Below are 26,074 nucleotides of genomic sequence, written 5' to 3' on the forward strand. Positions count from 1 at the left end.
CCTCCTCCTCAAGTGCCTGACTAGACATGTTACTGTGTTTTATCACTCTCTTTTCTTCTCAGCTTCTGTGAGAGTTTGGTTCCTCTTGCCTGAACACCTCTCCTGCTGGAGGCGTTCTTGTGTGGCGACCCCGGCGGCCAGGTCATCACCAAGTGCAAGTTTTCATAAGTTGCTTCCTTACCCACCAACCTCGGAGCTCTGAAGAAGTTGGCTGCTGGTCTTGGGGTCTGACTTAAGGATCTTTTGCTTCTCGATCCTCTCATCCTATTATCTTTTGCCACCCGCATCCCACTTCCTCCCTCCCACTCTCGTGTCCACCCCCCCCCCTTCTCCCTCCCTCTCTCTCTCTCCCTTCCCCCCCCAACAAACCCAAAAAGCCGTGAACAAGAAGCTTTGGGAACGCTCAAGGTGACTCCAGTCTTTACCATAAGCTTGTCATCGAGGCGAGAGTTTTTGCTGCTCTTACTCAAGACTTGACACGACTCTGCGTCTTCTCTACGGGGGTTGTCGTGCAACTTCACAACGCCACATGTCGACAACGAGATTAATTATATTCATGACGGTATATGCTAATGTATGTTTGTTGGACTCGAGCTCCTTCTCCTGTGTTCTTCACGTCCTGGGCTCCGCTAATCGGGCGCTGGTCGTTAATTGCAATGGATCCTAACACTTCCGTTTTTGTTTTACCAAACCTATTATTGTACCTCTGGGAAGAGTGAGCCTCACATACATCCCTGTTGTGTCATGTCGCTTTCTCTCTACACTGGGGAAGTGTTTCCTTACACTCCTGTGGACTGTCTCGGTTTCTAGTTTCCACACAGGCTTCCTCCTCTCACTTCTCTCTGTGCTAAACATTTTGGGTTTGTCCCCATTGTCAATGTATTTAAAGATGTGAGGTGAATGCGAGTGGGACAATGGAGAGTAGGGGAGGGGGAAGGGTTGAGTGTGAGTAGTAGTTGGGAGGGGAGGAGGGGAGAAAAGGTGAACTAGGGTTGTTAGGGAATAACAGGGGCTTGAAAAGGTGAAGTTGGCTGGAATGGCTCACGAAAGGAAAATGTAAAGGTAGTGGAGGGGGAGCATGTTGATTGGGATGGGTTGGGTTGGGGTGGAATAGGACTGGACAGATATGGAGGGATAGCGAATCAAACGTCTTTGAGTTCCTCGTCTCTAGGTATTCTGAAATTTGATTTGCATCTGTCCTGCCTGCAGTTCCTCTGGCTGATATATTTATCATCAACTGTTTCTTATGTACCATTATACTCTCCCTCTCCCCTCTGCCTGCGTCTAACATATCTTGTCTTGACAGATATTTCGTCGTTCAGATTTCTGTGAATGAATATATGTATTTTCGCCCCATCAATCTCTGATGAACACTGAGATACATTGTCAGTGGATGCCTTCTGAGGCGTCCAGGGTCCATATATTTTGTCAACATGTTCCCCCTTCTCCCTCGCTTCGCCTTCTCGCCTGCTTGGCACCTCCTCCAAGCTTTTAATTACTATCAGCCTCAGTTTTTACCAGTGCTTCTTAGCATGGTCCTCGGGGCGGCTGGGACATCTATAGCTCAACCAATAATGTTATTTTCCTGATGTGTATTGCTCTGAACTCTACTTCTATAGGTTGTTTCATTAGTGGGGCGGAATCCTGCAAGTTGGTCTTTAAATATTTAAAATATTTCTTGTCTCTTCCTTATGTGTTCCTTCATAGTGCGAGGAGGATAGACACAGTCTAAGCTACTCCAGCCCTTTGAGATGTATTTTATTGTCTCAATAAACGTACTTGAACTCCGTAGAGGCGTTTTCTTATTTTCTAGATCCATTCTGCATCTGCTATTGCCAGAATGTCTGTTGGTTATTTATATCACTAGTGCATTTGTCTATGTGCCATACTGATACCATGATTACCTGGCGAAGATTTCGGGGTTCAATGTCCCCGCGGCCCGGTCCCCGACCAGTTCTTCTGGGAATGACCATACTATGCTACCATATTACCATGACCTTTACTACAGGTCAAAATTCAGCCGCAAAAACTGATACTCAAGAATAATGGGGGGGGGGAGACCTTTGAGAAGCCGCCGGCTTCCTGTACCCATCGAGGCCACTAGAGTCGGTGCTCCTCCCCTCAGGTAACATTAGGTAAATACCTATTACTTTGATAAATGGTGCCTGAGTACTTAATTTTTCCTCGTCTCTTTCTCTCTGGTTAATATTTGCTGAACCAAATGTGCTTCTATTCGCCTGCTACGACCTGGGTTAACAGGTGCTCTCTCTCTCTCTCTCTCTCTCTCTCTCTCTCTCTCTCTCTCTCTCTCTCTCTCTCTCTCTCTGTCTCTCTCTCTCTCTCTCTCTCTCTCTCTCTCTCTCTCTCTCTCTCTCTCTCTCTCTCTCTCTCTCTCTCTCTCTCTCTCTCTCTCTCTCTCTCTCTCTCTCTCTCTCTCTCTCTCTCTCTCTCTCTCTCTCTCTCTCTCTCTTCAGTAGTAGGTACCGTCAAGTGTTGTGTCTTCGGGAGCGTTCCTGTTTAATTCACACTATCAAGGTCTCAGTTCCCTCATCAACTGCACTCTTCGGGTAGTTCTTCGAAAATTTTACGATTTACTGTAATTTGGAAATAGATTCTGCCTTTAAGGAAGTGGTGATACGAAAGAAATATTGGCGAGGCTCAGCAGTGTCGCATGAGGAAATAGTCGTTAGCTTTATTGGTGTCATGAAAAGCACAGTTGAGCTGCCAACAGTCAGGTCAGGGGGACGTGGGCTGCCAACAGTCAGGTCAGGAGGCCGTGGGCTGCCAACAGTCAGGTCAGGAGGCCGTGGGCTGCCAACAGTCAGGTCAGGAGGCCGTGGGCTGCCAACAGTCAGGTCAGGGGGACGTGGGCTGCCAACAGTCAGGTCAGGAGGCCGTGGGCTACCAACAGTCAGGTCAGGGGGACGTGGGCTGCCAACAGTCAGGTCAGGGGGACGTGGGCTGCCAACAGTCAGGTCAGGAGGCCGTGGGCTGCCAACAGTCAGGTCAGGAGGCCGTGGGCTGCCAACAGTCAGGTCAGGGGGACGTGGGCTGCCAACAGTCAGGTCAAGAGGCCGTGGGCTGCCAAACAGTTAAAGAAGCCCCCCCCCCCATAATCTTTGGTCAGGCTTTGTACTTAAATTTTGCTTGTCTATTCACAAACGTCAAAGCTTCAAAGTAACATAAACATAAATAAAACAAGATGAATTGTTTAGTCGTTTATTAGCAATAGAACACGTAGGTAAACAATGTAAGCCCAGACAGAGTCCCCAGTAACGAAAATACAGATAAAGTCCCAGTGAGGACAATCCAGCCAGAGTGCCAATAACGACAGGCCAGATGGGGTCCCAACGAGGCTTGGCAAGGTACCCAGCTTCGTTGGTACAACAGTTTCCCCACACTGGTGGAGTATTAGGCGCGATATGACACCGGGACGGGCCATGTAGTGTCCACTGTACTCAGAACTCGCTGGATAATGCCAGAAGACTAAAGAAAGAGGTCGTTCCCAGAAGTGAGTCTAAGAACTCGTACTTGGAGATCGATCCAAGAGGGCGTTCCAATACTTTGTTCCTAGAGTTCGATCGCAGAGGCCGCTCCAAAGGATCGTACACAGAGGTAGTTCCAACGGGCTGTACATAGGGGTATAATTCCAACGGATCGTACACAGAGGTAATTACAAAAGGCCGTTTAAAGAGGTAGTTTGAAGAGGCTGTTGGGAGAAATCATTCCAAGTTGTTGCAAGAACTTGTCTCTAAATGTGTGTTCTAACAGACCGTTCGCAGAGGTCGTTGCACTTTAGACTGTACAAGCAAATCTTGAATTACAGGACGTAGTCAAATGTTGTAAAAATATCTGTTTCTTTACAGACAGTTGAGGAACGTTGGAGTCTTTAAATAGGAGACGACCAGTATACCAGAATATTGTGATCGAGTGTAGAGAGAATGTTAAGAAATTAGACAAAAATGGGTATAAAGTAAGATTCATGTGGATCCCTTCACATGTGGGAATACTGTTGAATGAGGCAATTGATGAGACAGCGAAGAGAACCTCGGAAAAAAACTCTTGTCGATGTTGTACGTCAGACAACTTTGACACAAATAAAGACAAGAATCAAGATGATCCAAGAGGATGAAGAAAAAGTTAAGAAAATGACAATGGTGGACAGTAATAACACACTTAAGAATTATGCAATAATAAATACAAACTCGTCCTTTACTTATGGAAGAGGAAAGTCTACTTGGAAGGTTTCAATTTACATAAGATTAAGATTAGGATACAAATATATCTGGCAATACGGTGTTGATACCAATGAAAAAGATAAGGAGTGTAAATTATGTAGTATGCCACACGCCCACACCTTAGAATATTATGTATTAGAGTGTCAACTTATTGATAACTATAGAAATAAGTAGTGTACCACATCAAATTGTTTGGATGTGTGATAATGGTATGACAGACAGTATACTTAGGAGCTACAAGTATTTTGCTCCAAGAGTGTAACACTTATATGCTGTGTTTACTATATTAACCTACAATGTTAAATGGGATTCTTGTATTGTGATTTTTGGATTTGTACTCACTGGATTTGTGCGCCCCTTGAGGGCCTTGCAGTAGAGGAGGACAGAAATAGCCTAACTTACTCTATCCCTCTGAGATGTATTTTATTGTCTCAATAAACGTACTTGAACTTGTACCCGCTCAACGCCCCTCGAACACGCGTTCTCCGTCTCACACCATCTTCTACCTGAGGGAAAATCTAGTTTGCGACGAGCTACAGTTTACCTAAAGATCTCCTCCTCCTCGAGTTAAGGCCGTAATTCCGCCGTAATAAAGCCTTTATTAACCTACTGCCTCACCATCTCGCTCCAAGATATATCAACTTACCCAATATCAACGCAATAAGGCGTTGATTGACTACGCTACATATTCTTTCCTTGAAGTTCGAATATAGGAAAGTAGGTCGGGGCGTGTAAGGCGAGATTATATACACTCGGGGGAGAATACAGCTTTGGAGATACGCATTATGATATTTTGGGTCTAGATCATAATATATTGAATATGGGTCAAGTTTCGTTGCGCCATGTGAGGCGTTTAGAAAACGGGTCACGAATGAAACCTCTCTTGCAAATTGATAAATAAAATGTGGTCCTTTGTGTATTACAGCAATTATATTAAAAAGCGCGCTCGCGCACACACACACACACACACACACACACACACACACACACACACACACACACACACACACACACACACACACGCACACACACACACAGTTGCAAATCCTGCCTAACCAACGAAGTTAAGCTATTGAGTTTTATTGATGCACGATCACTTCTGTGGAGTGGTATTACGTGGAGGCTGTCACGTTCCGAGATCCCAGCTTCTTGTCCTCATATCCCAGCTCCTTGTCCCCATATCCCAGCTTCTTGTCCTCATATCCCAGCTTCTTGTCCCCATATCCCAGCTCCTTGTCCTCATATCCCAGCTCCTTGTCCTCATATCCCAGCTTCTTGTCCTCATATCCCAGCTTCTTGTCCTCATATCCCAGCTTCTTGTCCTCATATCCCAGCTTCTTGCCCTCATATCCTAGCTTCTTGCCCTCATATCCCAGCTTCTTGTCCTCATATCCCAGCTTCTTGTCCTCATATCCCAGCTTCTTGTCCTCATATCCCAGCTTCTTGTCCTCATAACCCAGCTCCTTGTCCTCATATCCCAGCTTCTTGTCCTCATATCCCAGCTTCTTCCCCTCATATCCCAGCTTCTTGTCCTCATCTCCCAGCTTCTTGTCCTCATATCCCAGCTCCTTGTCCCTATATCCCAGCTTCTTGTCCTCATATCCCAGCTTCTTGTCCCCATATCCCAGCTCCTTGTCCTCATATCCCAGCTCCTTGTCCTCATATCCCAGCTTCTTTTCCTCATATCCCAGCTTCTTGTCCTCATATCCCAGCTTCTTGTCCTCATATCCCAACTCCTTGTCCTCATATCCCAGCTTCTTGTCCTCATATCCCAGCTTCTTCCCCTCATATCCCAGCTTCTTGTCCTCATATCCCAGCTTCTTGTCCCCATATCCCAGCTTCTTGTCCTCATATCCCAGCTTCTTGTCCCCATATCCCAGCTCCTTGTCCTCATATCCCAGCTTCTTGTCCTCATATCCCAGCTTCTTTTCCTCATATCCCAGCTTCTTGTCCTCATATCCCAGCTTCTTGTCCTCATATCCCAACTCCTTGTCCTCATATCCCAGCTTCTTGTCCTCATATCCCAACTCCTTGTCCTCATATCCCAACTCCTTGTCCTCATATCCCAGCTTCTTGTCCTCATATCCCAGCCTCTTGTCCTCATATCCCAACTTCTTGTCCTCATATCCCAGCTTCTTGTCCTCATATCCCAGCTTCTTGTCCTCATATCCCAACTCTTTGTCCTCATATCCCAACTCCTTGTCCTCATATCCCAGCTTCTTGTCCTCATATCCCAGCTTCTTGTCCTCATATCCCAGCTTCTTGTCCTCATATCCCAGCTTCTTGTCCTCATATCCCAGCTTCTTGTCCTCATATCCCAGCTTTTTGTCCTCATATCCCAGCTCATTGCCCAGTTCTATGTATTTCACCCTGACTTGGATTATTACCGTGATGAATACTCCATTGTCTCTCTTTTTCCTTCCTCCGTCTTTTCCTCACTCATTCGTTCCCTCTTGTTTGCTCTCTGGGCTCCTCCTGTTCCCTTTATTCGTTTTCCGCCTCTCGTTATAACCTCTTATTCTTGTCTTATAGGAAAGGTTAAAATCCCACCTTTTCATCTCATCTTCGGAGGATTTTTTTTTTATTTCTTCCTTAAGCAACTTCTTTCGCTACTTTGCCTTCCCGTGTTTCTTTGTTTTTCCTTCGTGATTCCCTTCATATTTTCTTGCCCTCTCTGCTGGTTTCTTTCTTCCATATCTCGTTTTCCCTCCTTCTCTCCCTCCCGGTCTCTCTTCCTTCCTTCCTTCCTTCCTTCCTTCCTTCCTTCCTTCCTTCCTTCCTTCCTTCCTTCCTTCCTTCCTTCCTTCCTTCCTTCCTTCCTCCAGTTCCTCCCCAAGACAGGATGTCTTAGTAGTACAAACAGACGCGCCAAAAAAGAAAACACTCGGCATAAGAAGCAGGCAACACCTTGCCTACATTTTCTTAATTCTCTTGGATCTGATTTTTGTCTTACAAAACTTGAGCAGCAGCGTGAAGGATGTGCTGCAGGGCATGAGAGGGGCGAGCGAATGAGAGAGAAATTGGTGGAGTGAGGGAGAGCCTGAATGAGCAATGGAAAGAGCCCTAAAGTGGGTGAGAGAGAGAGTATCTGGGTGACTGGAGGCAGAGTGTCACAGTGAGAGGCTAGATTGGGATGGAGGAGAGTGACAAGCGGTGTACCGCAAAGACCAGTACTTGGTTTGAGGGTCTTTGGGTCTGGGTGTGGCCTGGCCCTGGATTACCACTCCCAGGTGTTGCTGTGTTCTAACTAAACAACCTTGGGGTCCTATCAATTATCTTTCCACGGATTGCACTTGCATAGTGCAGAAATAAGATCTTTAGAGAAGTGTACATGATTGGATGAAGTTGTTGTTTGATCAGAATGATTATTCTTAGAGTTGATTTTCCATGCTGTTATGGCAAAACTTAACTCAGGTGGCGACCACACAGTTTCAGTCGCCAATTACTATTATTCCTTAATTTATAAAAAAATAATGTTACTGTCAATTTTCCATTTAGTACATATAACTTGTGCGTTTATGCAAGTGTGTCGTATATATGAGGCTCGCGTTTTCTCTAGTGAATGTGACTGAGTTGATGAGAATGAACATCTGATCTCTTACCATTAGCTAGTATCGTTGGGGGTTAATATGTTGTAGAAATAACTCCCGACTTTCAATCCTTTTAACGATCTGCCATGGTGTAGTGGTTAGTGTACTGGTTATGCCAAGGTGTGTGATGCACCTCGCTTTCTAAGGTACGAATCCTTCACAGGAGAAGAGTTCTTGGTGATATAAATATATATATATATATATATATATATATATATATATATATATATATATATATATATATATATATTTAGAGGGGGGCGGAAGATTTGTAATTTTGGAGAAACTAGAACGCGAAATTGTTTCATATTCTCACGGAGTGACACGGCGTACAGGAACGTTCACGCGGAGTCACGAAATACCAATCTGTTCACTTGAACAGTCCCAGAGAACCGAAATGTTCACTCGAACAGGCACGAAGAACCGGAACAAGTAACCAAAAGTGGAGAGTAAAGTTGGTGCTACAATTAGTTAAATAAATATTACCTTCTCGTCAATCATATTTAATCACACGCTTGAAAACATTTCCGTCTTCCTCGTCTCGCAGGAAGCTTTACCCGCGCGGGCAAACACCTTGACGTTACCGAGGAGTAAAATTGTTCTTTGTGTTAACGGGCAGCAGGAAGTGTCGGGAGACTGTGCCAATTTGTCGGAGGATTGGGGGGACCGGCGCTCTGGGGTGGGGCTGAGCAGAGAGGGGTGGAGGTTTGGCAGCGTTGAGGTTGGGCTGACCTGGGGGTTGAGCTGAGCTGGGGTGGCAATGAGAGCTAGGTTGGAACGCAGCTGAGTTGGAGCTTTGTTTGCATCAAGCTGAGGCAACTCACCAGTCTTGCAGAACTCTTTCTGCTAGTGAGAAGTCAGACTGTCTTCACCTCACTTTTCTACGTGTGTCTGTACCTCTCTGAGGTCACAGACATGTTTCCTGGTCTTCTGCGTTACACATTTACCTGGCTTAAAACAGTTTAAGAAGCAAAACTTGTCTTCGCTTAGTTCACACTGGTGTTTTGGACACGAAATCAGACTGTACAATATGAATTACGTCTCTTGATCAATAGTCAACACCTTGTGGGGAAGGTTGCCTGTGAACCAGGTCGGTTGTTCAACAGCTCTAATTTTCATTTCCCCATCACCCAGTCTGAAGGATGGGGCCCTGGATGGGTTCAGGCGTAAGAGGATGAAGGACAGGCATAATTCCTATCCCCCATCCCTGACGGACGGAGAAATTGATGGAGGAGAAGCTGAAGGATGGTACCAGACAAGGAGGAAGAAAGGAGGCATGGCAGGGAAGGATATGAGAGAGAGAGAGGAGGAAATAGTTATTGATTAGGTAGCGGGTAGCTTTGATTGGAAGGAGAATCTAGAGGCGTGGCAGAGGTGTAAAGTTCTCTGTCAGTCTTGAATGTTAATTTTTGATGTCGCGCTGTTTGTTTTAGTGGTATTAAGGCATTGTCTTGTCCCCACCTCCATGCAAGTTAACCCTAACATCTTCCACTTACACTTAGTTGGTTCCACTTACTGCCACGGGGCTCACCTGCCTGTCTAGTTCCCAGTCGTGTCCTCTCGCCATCCTACTGCTCAAACAAAAAATTCTGTCAACACCTATTTATTCGACACTGTAGTTTGTCGTTCTAGATCATGTCCGCTTCATTTGTTTCAGTCTCATTAAAATTGTGTGCATTCAGTCATTCTTCAACGCTCGTTTTGGTTTTTGGGTGCTGTCTTGATAAGAACTTTTGTACTTTGTCTATCTTCGTCTGCTGCGTCTTGAGGTATGGGCTCCAGGCTGGTGCAGCATACTCCAGCACTGGTCGGGGGCTCCAGGCTGGTGCAGCATACTCCAGCACTGGTCGGGGGCTCCAGGCTGGTGCAGCATACTCCAGCACTGGTCGGGGGCTCCAGGCTGGTGCAGCATACTCCAGCACTGGTCGGGGAACTCCAGGCTGGTGCAGCATACTCCAGCACTGGTCGGGGGCTCCAGGCTGGTGCAGCATACTCCAGCACTGGTCGGGGGCGCCAGGCTGGTGCAGCATACTCCAGCACTGGTCAGGGGCTCCAGGCTGGTGCAGCATACTCCAGTATTGGTCGGGGAACTCCAGGCTGGTGCAGCATACTCCAGCACTGGTCAGGGGCTCCAGGCTGGTGCAGCATACTCCAGTACTGGTCGGGGAACTCCAGGCTGGTGCAGCATACTCCAGCACTGGTCAGGGGCTCCAGGCTGGTGCAGCATACTCCAGCACTGGTCAGGGGCTCCAGGCTGGCGCAGCATACTCCAGCACTGGTCGGGGGCTCCAGGCTGGTGCAGCATACTCCAGCACTGGTCGGGGGCTCCAGGCTGGTGCAGCATACTCCAGCACTGGTCGGGGGCTCCAGACTGGTGCAGCATACTCCAGCACTGGTCAGGGGCTCCAGGCTGGTGCAGCATACTCCAGCACTGGTCGGGGGCTCCAGGCTGGTGCAGCATACTCCAGCACTGGTCGGGGGCTCCAGGCTGGTGCAGCATACTCCAGCACTGGTCGGGGAACTTCAGGCTGGTGCAGCATACTTCAGCACTGGTCGGGGGCTCCAGGCTGGTGCAGCATACTCCAGCACTGGTCAGGGGCTCCAGGCTGGCGCAGCATACTCCAGCACTGGTCGAAGAGCTCCAGGCTGGTGCAGCATACTCCAGCACTGGTCGGGGAACTCGAGGCTGTTGCAGCATACTCCAGCACTGGTCGGGGAACTCCAGGCTGGTGCAGCATACTCCAGCACTGGTCGGGGAACTCCAGGCTGGTGCAGCATACTCCAGCACTGGTCGGGGGCTCCAGGCTGGTGCAGCATACTCCAGTACTGGTCGGGGGCTCCAGGCTGGTGCAGCATATACCCCAACACCGTTGTTGTATATAGCGTGTCCACACTATATGAGCACGTACATATACAGCTGTCATAAGTATAACAATACATACAGTACTCTGATGCAATATATTCTATTGTCTCTCAAAACAAAACAGAACAACTTCTCTTTTGAACCTCTCGCGCTAAAATTAATAATAATAAAACTCCAATTAAACGATACACAAAATGAGTATTGAAATAGTGGAATAATATTTTAACGAAACCGCCAGTATCTTAATATATTTTCATGTAAAGTTATTATATTTTAAACAGATATTTGCGTACGCTTTACGTGTTGGAAATTGTTGAACGGTATATTTCCTTGGCCCGGTCAACGGAGATGAAATAAAATATTTTATTTTGTAATTTTAACTTTTATTGCATCTATGGAAGGGTGTGTGTGTGTGTGTGTGCGTGTGCGTGTGTGTGTGTGTGTGTGTGTGTGTGTGTGTGTGTGTGTGTGTGTGTGTGTGTGTGTGTGTATTCACCTAGTTGTGCTTGCAGGGGTTGAGCTCTGCTCTTTCGGCCCGCCTCTCAACTGTCAATCAATCAGCTGTTAAGTGCTTAATTGCACGCTAGTTTCACTATCAGCTATCTTACCCTGTCAGAGTAAAAGAAACAAATGTATGTGTATGTATGTATGTGTGTATATATATATATATATATATATATATATATATATATATATATATATATATATATATGTCGTACCTAGTAGCCAGAACGCACTTCTCAGTCTACTATGCTAGGCCCGATTTGCCTAATAAGCCAAGTTTTCTTGAACTAATGCTTTTTCGACTATCTTACCTACCTAACCTAACCTAACCTAACATTTTCGGCTACCTAACCTAACCTAACTTATAAAGATAGGTTAGGTTAGGTTAGGTAGGGTTGGTTAGGTTCGGTCATATATCTACGTTAATTTTAACTCCAATAAAAAAAAATTGACATCATACATAATGAAATGGGTAGCTTTATCATTTCATAAGAAAAAAATTTGAGAAAATATATTATTTCATGAAAACTTGGCTTATTAGGCAAATCGGGCCATGCATAGTAGGCTGAGAAGTGCGTTCTGGCTACTAGGTACGACATATATATATATATATATATATATATATATATATATATATATATATATATATATATATATATATATATCCAGGTGATTAATCAGGTGAAACCTGATTAATCTTTGTATGTAAAGGGATTGGGTGGTTATAGATAGGAGCTATATATTGCATCTGGTACAACTTTATTCACATTTTCTCATGATTCTGCAGTTCAGATACTTGGCCAGGGAGGTAGAGCGATGGCCTCGCTTCTTGTAGGGTCGGCAATCGATGTTCGATAATCCGAGGAAGTAATGCGGTGCAGGGAGAGACTAAGGAAGTATTGTGCGCGAATGAATAATGAATTGTGCCAGTGTTAGTGAAGGGAGGAGAACGGGAGGGAGGGATGGGAAGGGGAGCTGGGGGGATATAGGAGAGGGGGATCAAAAGGGGACGTACGTGTGACCTCTGACTTGTAAATGTGTGACTTCAGATCAGTGAACTTTCACCTGAGAACGTGTGTGGTCATGACCTGTGAATATGTGACCTCAGACTTGTGACCTCTCCTGCGAACGCCTGACCCCTGACTTGTGAACTTGCGACCTTTCCTGTGATCTTGTGACCTTTGACCTGTGTACGTATACACGAGAGAATACATATCCTACCAATATTTGTTTTTTTTTCAGCATTACATGATTCTCTGACAATAAATCTTAGATGGTTCTCAGAACTCTGTCCTCACTCCACTTGGGTTCAGAACACTGATGCATTCGTCAACAAACAGGCACTTAATTAAATGGATTAATCATAGAGATTAGTGATGATTAGTTTTTATTTTGTGGGGGAGGGGGAGGAGGGCAGTTTTTTTTGTCTTTCAGCTATATTTTATAAACTGAAAAAAAATAGCAATGGGATGATGTAGAGTTTTGCTAGTTAATGGCAAGAAGGAACAGCCTGGATTGAAATAATATATTGTATTAAGCGTTACAAGATTAACGCTTTTAAACGAATAGTGGCGGAGATACACTCACACACATACACACACATACACACATATGCACACACACACAAACACACACACACACACACACACACACACACACACACACACACACACACACACACACACACACACACACACACACACACACACAGAAGTCTTCTGTCGCTGGAAGACAGAAGAGTTAAGGGAGACATGATCACCACATTCAAGATTCTGAAGGGAATTGATAGGGTAGATAAAAACAGGCTATTTAACACAAGGGGCACACGCACAAGGGAAAACAGGTGGAAACTGAGTGCCCAAATGAGCCAGAGATATTAGAAAGAGCTTTTTTAGTGTCAGAGTGGTTGACAAATGGAATGCATTAGGAAGTGATGTGGTGGAAGCTGACTCCATACACAGCTTCAAGTGTAGATATGATAGAGCCCAATAGGCTCAGGAATCTGTACACCTGTTGATTGACGGTTGAGAGGCGGGACCAAAGAGCCAGAGCTCAACCCCCGCAAACACAACTAGGTGAATACAACTAGGTGAGTACACACACACACACACACACACACACACACACACACACACACACACACACACACACACACACACACACACACACACACACACACACACACACACAGGTGGAGTATGCAATCCTGGAGTATGCAGCCCCAGCATGGAGTCCATATCTAGTCAAGGATAAGACTAAACTGGAAAAGGTTCAAAGGTTTGCCACCAGACTAGTACCCGAGCTGAGAGGTATGAGCTACGAGGAGAGACTACGGGAATTAAACCTCACTTCGCTGGAAGACAGAAGAATTAGGGGGGACATGATCACCACATTCAAGATTCTGAAGGGAATTGATAGGGTAGATAAAGACAGTCTATTTAACACAAGGGGAACACGCACAAGGGGACACAGGTGATATGTAGATATGGCAGAGCCTGATAGGCTCAGGAATCTGTACACCTGTTGATTGACGGGACCAAAGAGCCAGAGCTCAACTCCCGCAAACACAACTAGGTGAGTACAACTAGGTGAGTACAGGTGGAAACTGAGTGCCCAAATGAGCCACAGAGATATTAGAAAGAACTTTTTTAGTGTCAGAGTGGTTGACAAATGGAATGCATTAGGGGGTGATGTGGTGGAGGCTGACTCCATACACAGTTTCAAGTGTAGATATGACAGAGCCCGATAGGCTCAGGAATCTGTACACCTGTTGATTGACGGTTGAGAGGCGGGACCAAAGAGCCAGAGCTCAACCGCCGCAAACACAACTAGGTAAGTACAACTAGGTGAGTACACACACACACACACACACACACACACACACACACACACACACACACACACACACACACACACACACACACACACACACACACACTTCGATGCCTCAACCGTGATCCGAGCGAGGCTTCGGGCTGCGCCACTGTCGCGGAAATTGCCAATCATCAGTTCTTGGTAATCTCTTGTCGGTATCAAGGCTTCTGGTGCTGAGAAACTGCCACGGACGGCGCCGCCACACGGACGATGCCCCAGGAGACGTCACTACAAGCAGCTATACGGACGATGCCCCAGGAGACGTCACTACAAGCAGCTGTACGGACGATGCCCCAGGAGACGTTACTACAAGCAGCTATACGGACGATGCCCCAGGAGACGTTACTACAAGCAGCTATACGGACGATGCCCCAGGAGACGTCACTACAAGCAGCTATACGGACGATGCCCCAGGAGACGTTACTACAAGCAGCTATACGGACGATGCCCCAGGAGACGTTACTACAAGCAGCTATACGGACGATCCCCCAGGAGACGTCACTACAAACAGCTATACGGACGATGTCCCCCAGGAGACGTCACTACAAGCAGCTATACGGACGATGTCCCCCCAGGAGACGTTACTACAAGCAGCTATACGGACGATGTCCCCCAGGAGACGTTACTACAAGCAGCTATACGGACGATGTCCCCAAGGAGACGTCACTACAAGCAGCCACTCGGTCACAGCTCTCAGGAGACGTCATAGTCGACATCAGAACCAAACTCCGGAAGGTAACGAGGCCGGGATATAGCACTAAGCAATTACAAAGCACTTGGAACGAATTTCAGAATAAGGATTTAGGATAAAACGAGAGAAAGGACTAGTGCCCCGTCCACTTGGGAGGTCGGGAATTGAACGCCGACCTGCAAGAAGGGAGTCCGTCGCTGTACCGATCCGTTCAAGTCTTTGAGTCACTTCTGAAGGTCTCGCTTCATGCAAGTCGGCGTTCAATCCCCGACCCGTCCAAGTGTTTGGGCACTATTCCTTCCCTCCGTCCCATCCCAAATCCTTATCCTGATCCCTTCCATGTGCTATATAGTCGTAATGGCTTAGCGCTTTCTCCTGATAATTGCCTTGCCTTGGTCGCTCACTCATTTTCATACTCTAACTTTTCACATTTACCAAAAAGCATTGTTTCCGTGTTGTAGTTCATCACTGGAATGTAAATGTTGACATGTTTTGTTCGCTCACTAATGCGAGTCAGTGTTTGATACATGTTTACAGGAATTCATTAACGCGAATCATATTATTTCAGTATAAACAGCAACGGTAATGAAAGTGAGTCCACAAATTTAAGGGACATTGTTATATAGAGCACAACGAGACACTTGACAAGTGTAGCTGAATATCCGTCCAGAACAACGTGGCCTCAAGCGTTGTTCGTCTAAGCTTCGGCCGACCCGACCCGAATTATCCCCAAAATCAGGCTTTACGGAAATAAATCTGGCGTGTCTAGTTCTAGATGCTGTTAGTTAAAGGTCTGAAGAACAGTGAAGCAAGAGGACGCCAGGCGCCAGAGGCGGGGCCACTGTTAACGAGTACAGATAACGAAGGTGACTCTGGTAATGTATATGTTCTTTGTGGAATGCACCCGTCATAGAATACATCCTTAATGGAATACACACGTATTAGTAGTAGTAGTAGTAGTAGTAGTAGGCATCCATCAGTCTCAGGAGACTGTGGAGTTGCGTTCTGTTTGTCGGTCTGAAGTGGCCTCTCCAGGGCGCAAAGCCAAGGTAAGTTGATATGGAGGAGAAGCTGTTACCCATGCAGCAGGTCCCCCCCCCCCCCCCCTCCTCTCTACGTCATAGAATACATCCATAATGTAATACACCCGTCAAGGATTACATACGTGGGATAAATAAGCGTGTCAGTCATGGAATATATCCTCAATAGCAAAGTAATTTAGTAATGAAATTTTTACTCCCATATAAAAACATTTAATCTTTTCTCTGTATAAATGACGATCACATGACAATAACAAATTATGAAAAAACTACAGATTACATTATAAGGCTGAAGAGAAATACGTTTCAGAAATATCCCGCGGGTACATGGGAGGGGACGAGGGGATATCCCGCTGGTACATGGGAGGGGACGAGGGGATATCCCGCGGGTACATGGAACGGGACGAGGGAATATCCCGCTGGTACATGGAACGGGACGAGGGAATATCCCGCTGGTACATGGAACGGGACGAGGGACTAACGGAATGAGAAGAGGAAATAACGGAACAAGACAAAGGAATAACGGAATGAGAAGAGGAAATAACGGAACAAGACAAAGGAATAACGGAATGAGAAGAGGAAATAACGGAACAAGACAAAGGAATAACGGAATGAGAAGAGGGAATAACGGAATGAGAAGAGGAAATAACGGAACAAGACAAAGGAATATCGGAATGAGAAGAGGAAATAACGGAACAAGACAAAGGAATAACGGAATGAGAAGAGGAAATAACGGAACAAGACAAAGGAATAACGGAATGAGAAGAGGAAATAACGGAACAAGACAAAGGAATAACGGAATGAGAAGAGGGAATAACGGAATGAGAAGAGGAAATAACGGAACAAGACAAAGGAATATCGGAAGAAGACAAGTGAATCACAAAACGGTTCGAAGGAATAACGGAACGAGGCGAAGGAATAAATGAACGAGACGAGGGAATAACGGAATGAGACGAGGTAATAACGGAACGAGATTGAGTCAATAGGGTTACCCAAGCCAACGCCAGACACAGAGAAGCCACCTGAGCCAGACGAAGGGGAAACAGGCCAAGAAACGTTTGTGAGACCCCAGCTTGTGAGAGCCTGTGTAGAGAGTCACCATCAGACTGTTGGTGCAGGTCCATGGTCATGACGGTGATCACTCGTGGAAAAGTAAAGGGGGGAAACGATTGACTTAAATGGATGAAATGGTATATACACAAAATACACACAAATTAATATAATCTGAACAAATTTAGATCCAGTAAAGACCCGGGTTTGGAGTTGATTGACTTAGGGAACAAATTACTGGGTAAAACAATGAATGTGAGGACGTGTTATTGTTTTAATCGCAGGTTAGATATATCTAAGAATGAGTGTGAGTGGGTATATATATATATATATATATATATATATATATATATATATATATATATATATATATATATATATATATATATATATATATATATATATAACTATAATATAGATATATAACCATTTGTTACCCTCTCAAGGGCCAATTGACCTGCGGTCTCTGCTATTCTTGTATTCTAGACCACATAGCACAGACCAGAGATGTTCGTCCGCTCATGAGGAAACATCTTAAAGTATCTTGTATGTGCTGATCATATCTCCTCTATTTTGTATATCTTTCTTATGAAGTCAAGTATATTTAAGTTTTTCTAGTAACTATTTAAACCACGCAGTTTCGGTAATAGTCTCGTGGTATTAGCTGTGTTCTTCTTCAACTTTGATATGTGTTTGTTGAAATATGAATTACTTACTGTTGAAATATGAATTACTTACTGTTGAAATATGAATTACTTACTGTTGAAATATGAATTACTTACTGTTGAAATATGAATTACTTACTGTTGAAATATGAATTACTTACTGTTGAAATATGAATTACTTACTTTTGAAATAAGAATTACTTACTGTTGAAATATGAATTACTTACTGTTGAAATATGAATTACTTACTGTTGAAATATGAATTACTTACTTTTGAAATAAGAATTACTTACTGTTGAAATATGAATTACTTACTGTTGAAATATGAATTACTTACTTTTGAAATATGAATTACTTACTGTTGAAATATGAATTACTTACTGTTGAAATATGAATTACTTACTGTTGAAATAAGAATTACAGACCACGATTGGTCTGACATGATAAACAAGGTCCAGTGAGGAAAATATATTTATGATAGCAGTTCTGGTGCAGGCGAAGAGTCACGATAACGTGGCAGAAGACGTGATAACCAGACCACACACCAGAAGATGAGGAAACGACATTTCGATCAGTCCTCGGCCATTATCAAGTCCAGGACGGAGCGAAACGTTGTCGTCTCTTCATTTTCTGGCCCAACCACTTGGGCTGGACGGAAGAGCGACGGTCTCGATTCACGCCGGTCGGCGTTCAATCCCCGACCGTCCAAGCGGTTGGGCGCCATTCCTTCCCTCCCCGTCCCATCCCAAATCCTTATCCTGACCCCTTCCATGTGTTGTATAGTCGTTATGGCTTGGCGATTTTTTCTGATAGTTCCCTCCCTCCCTCTTCTTTTTCTGATGTGTAGTTTGCTCTCCCCCCCCCCCCTAGGAGCCGGTGGCTGAGCGGACAGAACACTGGGCGCGTGATCCTGTGGTCCCAGGTTCGATCCGGGCGCCGGCGAGAAACAATGGGCCGAGTTTCTTTCACCCCTGATGCCCCTGTTACCTAGCAGTAAATAGGTACCTGGGAGTTAGTCAGCTGTCACGGGCTGCTTCCTGGGGGTGGAGGCCTGGTCGAGGACCGGGCCGCGGGGACACTAAGCCCCGATATCATCTCAAGATAACCTCTAGATAATAGTTGTGATCGTGGTAACCTTGTAGCCAGTGAGAGGTGCGGTGGGATACGAACACGAAGGTCTCTTACTTTGTCTTACGTTCCCCCTCTTCTTCCCAGAACACAGATTAATTTTTTGTTTTAACACATTGGTATTATACTGTCATAGCCACGTGTAGTGCTCTGAGGACATTATCAGGTGGGGGAGCTTGACCTTGGACGCCACAGATCTCCAGTATCAGCTAATGATACTGGTAATGGCTCCAAAGGGCCACCACTTACCAGCTATTCATGCCCGTGCCACCTTTTGGGTGGCTTAATCTTCATCAATCAATCGACCTCGGACGGTACATCTGTCAAAGGGTAACGCAGGTGTTTTAAGGCCTGCTTAGCGTGGACAAACACCGCGCGAAAAGTCAGGTGTGCACTTAGTTGTGCTTGCTGGGGTTGAGCTCTGGCTCTTTGGTCCCGCCTCTCAACTGTCAATCAACTGGTGTACAGATTTCTGAGACTACTGGGTTCTATCAAATCTACATTTGAAACTGTGTATGGAGTCAGTCTCCACCACATCACTGCTTAATGCATTCCATCTGTTAACTACTCTGACACTAAGAAAGTTCTTTCTAACGTCCCGTGTGTGTGTGTGTGTGTGTGTGTGTGTGTGTGTGTGTGTGTGTGTGTGTGTGTGTGTGTGTGTGTGTGTGTGTGTGTGTGTACTCACCTATTTGTGTCTGCAGGATCGAGCATTGACTCTTGGATCCCGCCTTTCGAGCCATCGGTTCTTTACAGCAATGACTCCGGTCCTATTTCCCTATCATACCTAGTTTTAAAATTATGAATATAATTTGCTTCCACAACCTGTTCCTGAAGTGTATTCCATTTTTCCACTACTCTCACGCTGAAAGAAAATATCCTAACATCTCTGACTCATCTGAGTTCCCAGCTTCCACCCATGTCCCCCTCGTTCTGTTATTATTCCGCGTGAATATTTCGTCTATATCCACTCTGTCAATCCCCCCCCCTCCCCCGAGTATTTTATACGTTCCTATCATATCCCCCGTTCTCCCTTCTTTTTTCTAGTGTCGTAAGGCACAGTTCTTTCAGGTGCTTCTCATATCCCAGCCCTCGTAACTCTGGGACGAGTCTCGTTGCAAACTTCTGAACCTTTTCCAGTTTCCTTATATGCTTCTTCAGATGGGGACTCCATGATGAGGCGGCATACTCTAAGACTGGCCTCACGTAGGCAGTGTAAAGCGCCCTCAATGCCTTCTTACTTAGGTTTCTGAATGATGTTCTAACTTTTGCCAGTGTAGAGTACGCTGCTGTCGTTATCCTATTTATATGTGCCTCAGGAGTTAGATTAGGTGTTACGCCCACTCCCAGGTCTCTTTCTCGAATCGTTACAGGCAGGCAGTTCCCCTTCATTGTGTACTGTGCCTTTGGTCTCCTATCACCTAGTCCCATTTCCATAACTTTACATTTGCTCGTGTTGAACTCCAGTCGCTATTTCTCTGACCATCTATGCAACCTGTTCTGGTCCTCTTGGAGGATCCTGCAATCCTCATCTGTCACAACCTCATCTCTGTGTGTGTGTGTATGTGTGCTTCTAACATATGCTTCTAACACACACACACACACACACACACACACACACACACACACACACACACACACACACACACACACACACACCAGTTGATTGACAGTTGAGAGGCAGGACCAAAGAGCCAAAGCTCAACCCCCGCAAGCACAACTAAGTGAATACACACACCCACACACCCACACACATCCACAGCCCATAGAAGCTGTCTAACTTTCTGGTATATATTTACTTCTAGGTGAACATAACCATTAAGTGAAGGAAAGTGTGTATGTGAATATATGTGTGTGTGGGAGTATGTGTTGTACATGTATATATGTGTGTGACCTCCTGACCTTACTAGTTACATGATTTACCGTGTTAAGAAAATAATGAAACAAATATATGATTTAATTATTAATAAAAGTGTATGAAACATTTGAATTAAAAAAAATTATGTGAGCATAGAAAGTGCCGGGAAAGATGGCACTCCCAAGGCCCAGTGCCTGTCTGTCCTGATTTATTCTCACTTTCCGCAAACCAAAAAGACATATTTTTCCCCCCAAACACAAGAAAAGGAAACATTAAAGCTGGAACAGCTTTTCGCGAAGATTATCCGTTTTCTTTCTTTTTGAGGGGGTTTTCTGCCAAAAATATTACGTTCACCCTTTTTCTCTTGTTTGGTTTCTGATAAAACTTTTTTTTTCCACCAAAAGCATTATGTTTACCCATTTTTGGGGGGGAGGGGGGAGCTTTCGGTAATAGTATTATGTTGTTGTTTTTACTTTAGTTTCGGCTAAAAGTGTTGTTTAAGAAAGCACTTGCTTGTTTCAGTGAGTCGGGTGTGGTCCTGGAGTACCTGGTTCCTTGTTCTAAAGTCTTCAGGCTCTCAGCCTATCACCAGCCCGTCCTCATATGTTGCGGTCAAGTGCTCGTTAATCCAGAGGCCAAACCCCCCCCCCCCCCCATCCTCCCCCTTCCCTTCCCTCCTTGTGAATAGGAATTTGTTTGAACACGACTCACGACTGATGAGGTTCGAATTATTCTCGAATATCGCTTCGTTTTCTTTCCATGTTCGAATCGCCTCTCCATGGAAGCTTCACCCGCGTACTGTAAATGCAAATAATCACTAACGAAACTTAAACACCCATTCTAAAATACGTCTAAATATGCACAATATGTTATTAATATATAACTATACATATTCCTCTAAGGGGCTAGAGGAAGCCCCCCGGCGGTGCTCGGGGTAAGGGACGCCACATCTTCACTATACATTTCCTTCATCACTGCCATCATGTACACTACACACGGCCTAACTTATCACCACTACAATCTTCACCGACCCCCCATCTGCAACCATCATCGTCACAGCTTTCTCTTTCCTTTCTCTCACCTTTCAGACCCTTTGTATCCTTCCCTATCCTTCACTACCTTCTCTCCCCTTCACCACCTTCCCTATCCTTCACCACCTTCCCTCCCATTCACCACCTTCCCTATCCTTCACCACCGTTCCTACCTTTCCCCATCTTCTCTACCTTTAACTACTTTCCCTCTCCCCTTCACCACCTTCCCTACCCTCCTATCGCTTCGTCACTTTCTCTGCTCTTCACCACTTTACCTTCATCACTCTAACCCTATTCAACACACACACCGTCATCATTAAATTAACTACAGGAGACAACCTAACATTTAATCATCATGTTGAGAGTAATATGCCTGATGAATCTTAGTGAGGATGGAGTCTGGTATGTAGCGAGATTGGAAATTAGTATCATTTGTCATTTCATGCATAAAGGGAAGCATGGGGTCAACCCCGACCCGCCTGTGACCATACCCGACCAAAGACCAATCACCCTGCAAGGTTTCGTGAAGGTATATCCCCAAGGGTGTGGCCTCAACCTTCGAACAGACAAAAACATTCTCTTGTATAGATATACATTGATTAATTTATATTAGAGACCATTCCTATTATGACTGCATAGTACGCTAAAATACGGGAATGCGTCTTTGGGGTCGGCCGCCGCTTGGACGAGCATAGCCCGAGTACGAGGTTTCCCGTCTACAAATTTCCACCACATCCCCCCCTTCTCTTCCTGTCCCTTCCTTACCCCTTAACTCCCCTCCCCTTTCCCTTGCCTCTCTCTCTCTCCTCCCCTTATGCTTCCCTCTCTCCTCTCTCTCTCTCTCTCTCCCTCCTCCCAGAACATACAATCCCAACCAACCCACAAAGTAATCACAACATTATTTATGCTATTGTTACTTTGATGCAACCTTGTAACAACATAATAACGTTAACAAATCCCTGTGTTTACGTCGTGTGTGTGTGTGTGTGTGTGTGTGTGTGTGTGTGTGTGTGTGTGTGTGTGTGTGTGTGTGTGTGTGTGTGTGTGTGTGTGTGTGTGTGTGTGACGGGATATTAATTAAACCAGATGAAACACAGACGAAAAATTGTCTGGAAAGAAAAACTACAATATCCGAGTGACAGGAGTCTCTGAGAGTAGCAATAGGAGCCGATCCTTCCTAAAAAAAATAGGGGGCATGGGGGACGACCCAGAGCTCCTCTGTGACACACTCCGTACACTCACGGATCACCGTGGAAAGTTGTGTGAGACTAGCCCCTAGCTTCTGGCCTCGGACAAACAAACATTCTATTTAATGAATGTAGATTACTAGATGTGGTACCCAGGGATGACTCTGTCTATCTCCCTTATCCCTCTCTCCCTCCGGTCCCTTTCCCATTCACTCCCTCCATTTATATCCTGTTTTCTCTCCCTACCATTCTCGCCCCCCCCACCCCTACCTTCTCTCCCTCTCTACGTGTTCTCTCTCCCTCCCTTCCTCCCGTTCTTTCTCTTTGCCTCCCAAGAATACTCTTTACCACCCTCTTCTTCTTCTACTCTCTCTCTTTCTCTCTCTCTCTCTCTCTCTCTCTCTCTCTCTCTCTCTCTCTCTCTCTCTCTCTCTCTCTCTCTCTCTCTCTCTCTCTCTCTCTCTCGACGGTATAGCGACGTTCTCGCATCATGCAGGTCGGTGTTCAATCCCCCAACCGTCCAAGTGGTTGGACACCATTCCTTTCCCCCGTCCTATCCCAAATCCTTATCCTGACCCCTTCCACGTGCTATATAGTCGTAATGGCTTGGCTCTTTCTCGCAAGTTCTCTCTGCACGAACATTATCAGTTAAGTGGCAAATCACACACACACACACACTAACGTGATGTGTGTGTGGAACGTGATCACGTGATTATCTTTTCCAGACGAACACGTCCCACAGATAAGTGAAGGTCACGAACGGGTCGTGTTACCTGACACACGAGTCTGTTATGAACTCAGTAGCATCATTTTTACATATACTGGTTCATACTCCTTTATATAATATAAAGAACTTTTAACTGAAATTCAACACGCTGGAAATCGGTATTTTTGCTGGGGAAAAAAATTGATTCGGATTACATATAAGAATTGTTAACACAACTATTTTACGTTGTTTATAATTGGCCCTCGTGATCCTCCTCCCACTCCTGTCCCCCGCCTTGGGGCACTGAGAAAGTACCCAGTCAGTACGTTCTTCTCTGGCAGGTACTTCCCCCATCCCGTCAATGGGGCTTGTTCTCTTCCTTGGCACTTCCCTTTCGTCGGCATTTTGGCCCTTCCCTCCGTCGGCGTTACTTTCCTCGTTGGCACTCTTACCTTAGTGAACAATCTGGCACTGCTCTAGATACCATACATACATAAATACATACATAAATATGTATATAAATACATACCTAAATAAGACACGTATTGTTCTAGTTTCACCAACTAAATAACTAAAAACTTATATGTACACAGAATAATAATAATAATAATAATAATAATAATAATAATAATAATAATAATAATAATAATAATAATAACAGAGAATATTAATGTGTACTAAGAGTGGCCGAGACGGCAGAACAGCAAAGAAGAGGAACGGGCGAACTAGCCAATAAATGCGGCCAGGAGTCGAGAGGAAACACTCGACCGTACGACAGAGACACGTTTATCATTATACAAGGAGTAGGGAGGGAGAGGAACGAGAGCGCTTGCGCCGTAGGTCCAGCTGGTCCATATTAACGGCGGAGTCTATATGGGCAAGCGAGCATTCCCACCCCGGCGTCCGCTGATGTCGGTTCGCTCAGCAGCCGTCGCTCTCCACCACCTTCTCTATCCTCCTGTCCCTATCTGTCCTGTCCCACCCACCCACCCCCAGCGCCACACCTCATCCCTCACGCCACACCCCCCACGCCACACCCCAGCGCCACACCCCAGCGCCACACCTGTCCCCCCTACACGTCCTTCATTTGCCTTACTGACAAAGTTTGACTCCACCAGGTTCTATTTGTGAGAGTTGGACTGTGTCAAATGTTTTCGGGGACACCGTTTAAAAAGAGATGAGTGACTTGGGCGCGTAAGTGCATAGGGAAACTGTGAGTGCTAATCCAGTCAGTGAGAATGTTAACATGAGATCATTGGATGAGTAACTGGAGAAAGGAAAATGAGATTTGAAATATCAGAAAAACCTCCCTCGTTCAAAATGAAAGTTCGACTACCATTACTCAAAGCAATATATTGAAAAAACTTATATTCAGAGAAAGGCTAATTGACGAGACACTTGGAAACTTCGTTATACTTTGGAGATAGTATTTTAACTGTTGTGAATGTGTATCCGGGTGAGGTGCTAGTGCTGAAGAGTCTCCCAAGGAGCATATTGGTGATGTTGTGGACTGGTAACGCTACGGGCTCACCATAGCCCGTGCTACATGGACACTTCGTTCTCAGTAGCTAAATCTAAAACAACATCAGCTGGTACCGTGTAGCGACCCCCACCCTCGCTTGTCACCACTGCTGCCACAAGTGTTGACACCACTGCTGCCACAAGTGTTGACACCACTGCTGCCACAAGTGTTGACACCACTGCTGCCACAAGTGTTGACACTACTGCTGCCACAAGTGTTGACACTACTGCTGCCACAAGTGTTGACACCACTACTGCCACCATTATTGGCACCTTCCCTGCCACCACTCTTGACACCACTACTGCCACCATTATTGGCACCCTCCCTGCCACCACTCTTGACACCACTACTGCCACCATTATTGGCACCCTCCCTGCCACCACTATCGGCTTATACCATGCGTCAAAGCTGCCCGCTATTATCACCCTCCTCTGACATCCCATCACCGCTAATCCTGCTCCTGGAACTGATTCGGCTGAGGCTGTAGCCGCTACCGTCACCCTCGATAACTCTCCCGTCATTAAGGAATGTTAACTTACAGACAAAAACGCTGTGAGCTGGAGTAACTGAAGAGCGGAAACCTGACACAAAGCAGGAGTAAGAGCTGGGGAACCCGGGCCCGCCGCTCTCACAGGGTGAGTTGTATTCCCATTGATTCAAATTTTGTAGTGATGTGATGTATACAATGATAACATATATAACAGAGGGCGTAACACTGCGAGGACTTTTCTGAGAGTCCTACAAAACAACAGGGACTCTCAAGCAATATTTGATCTATTCCAGAATGCATGATAGCCTACGCAATGAGGTTGATACTCGGGGTGGATCTTTACTGTATTCTTTGTTGACAAACAAGCTGGCGCCTCGTAGAGGTATGATGTGACATCCCTCGACGACCCTTTTAAAGGTCACGCGACCTCGTGTAAGCACTGGGAGGAGACCCTGTGACATCAAGCGTCAGCGAGATCGGCCGTGATTGGGCGGGGGCCAATCACCTGCTTGCTTGACGTCACAAAGTGAGAGCGCTCTATACCTCGGTGCTCTCTGAATATTGTATGACACATGCCAAGCTTAACCAAGGACGCTCATCTTGTTTGACACTAGTGATTATCGCCTAATTATAATTT

General features: G+C 45.5%; 1 protein-coding gene across 1 annotated transcript in view; it reads left to right on the top strand.

Moving 5' to 3' along the window:
* The window catches only part of LOC138369095 (putative uncharacterized protein ENSP00000383309), a 49,420-nt gene that overhangs the window by 13,310 nt on the left and 10,036 nt on the right, over positions 1–26,074 (top strand). Inside the window, exons 2-3 of the mRNA XM_069332029.1 lie at positions 2,712–3,035; positions 14,205–14,804. Coding sequence (XP_069188130.1) covers positions 2,712–3,035; positions 14,205–14,804 — 924 coding nt within the window. The remainder of the gene's footprint in view (positions 1–2,711; positions 3,036–14,204; positions 14,805–26,074) is intronic.

Source organism: Procambarus clarkii, chromosome 27 (genome assembly GCF_040958095.1).
Source record: "Procambarus clarkii isolate CNS0578487 chromosome 27, FALCON_Pclarkii_2.0, whole genome shotgun sequence".
In the NCBI taxonomy this organism is placed as follows: Eukaryota; Metazoa; Arthropoda; class Malacostraca; order Decapoda; family Cambaridae; genus Procambarus; species Procambarus clarkii.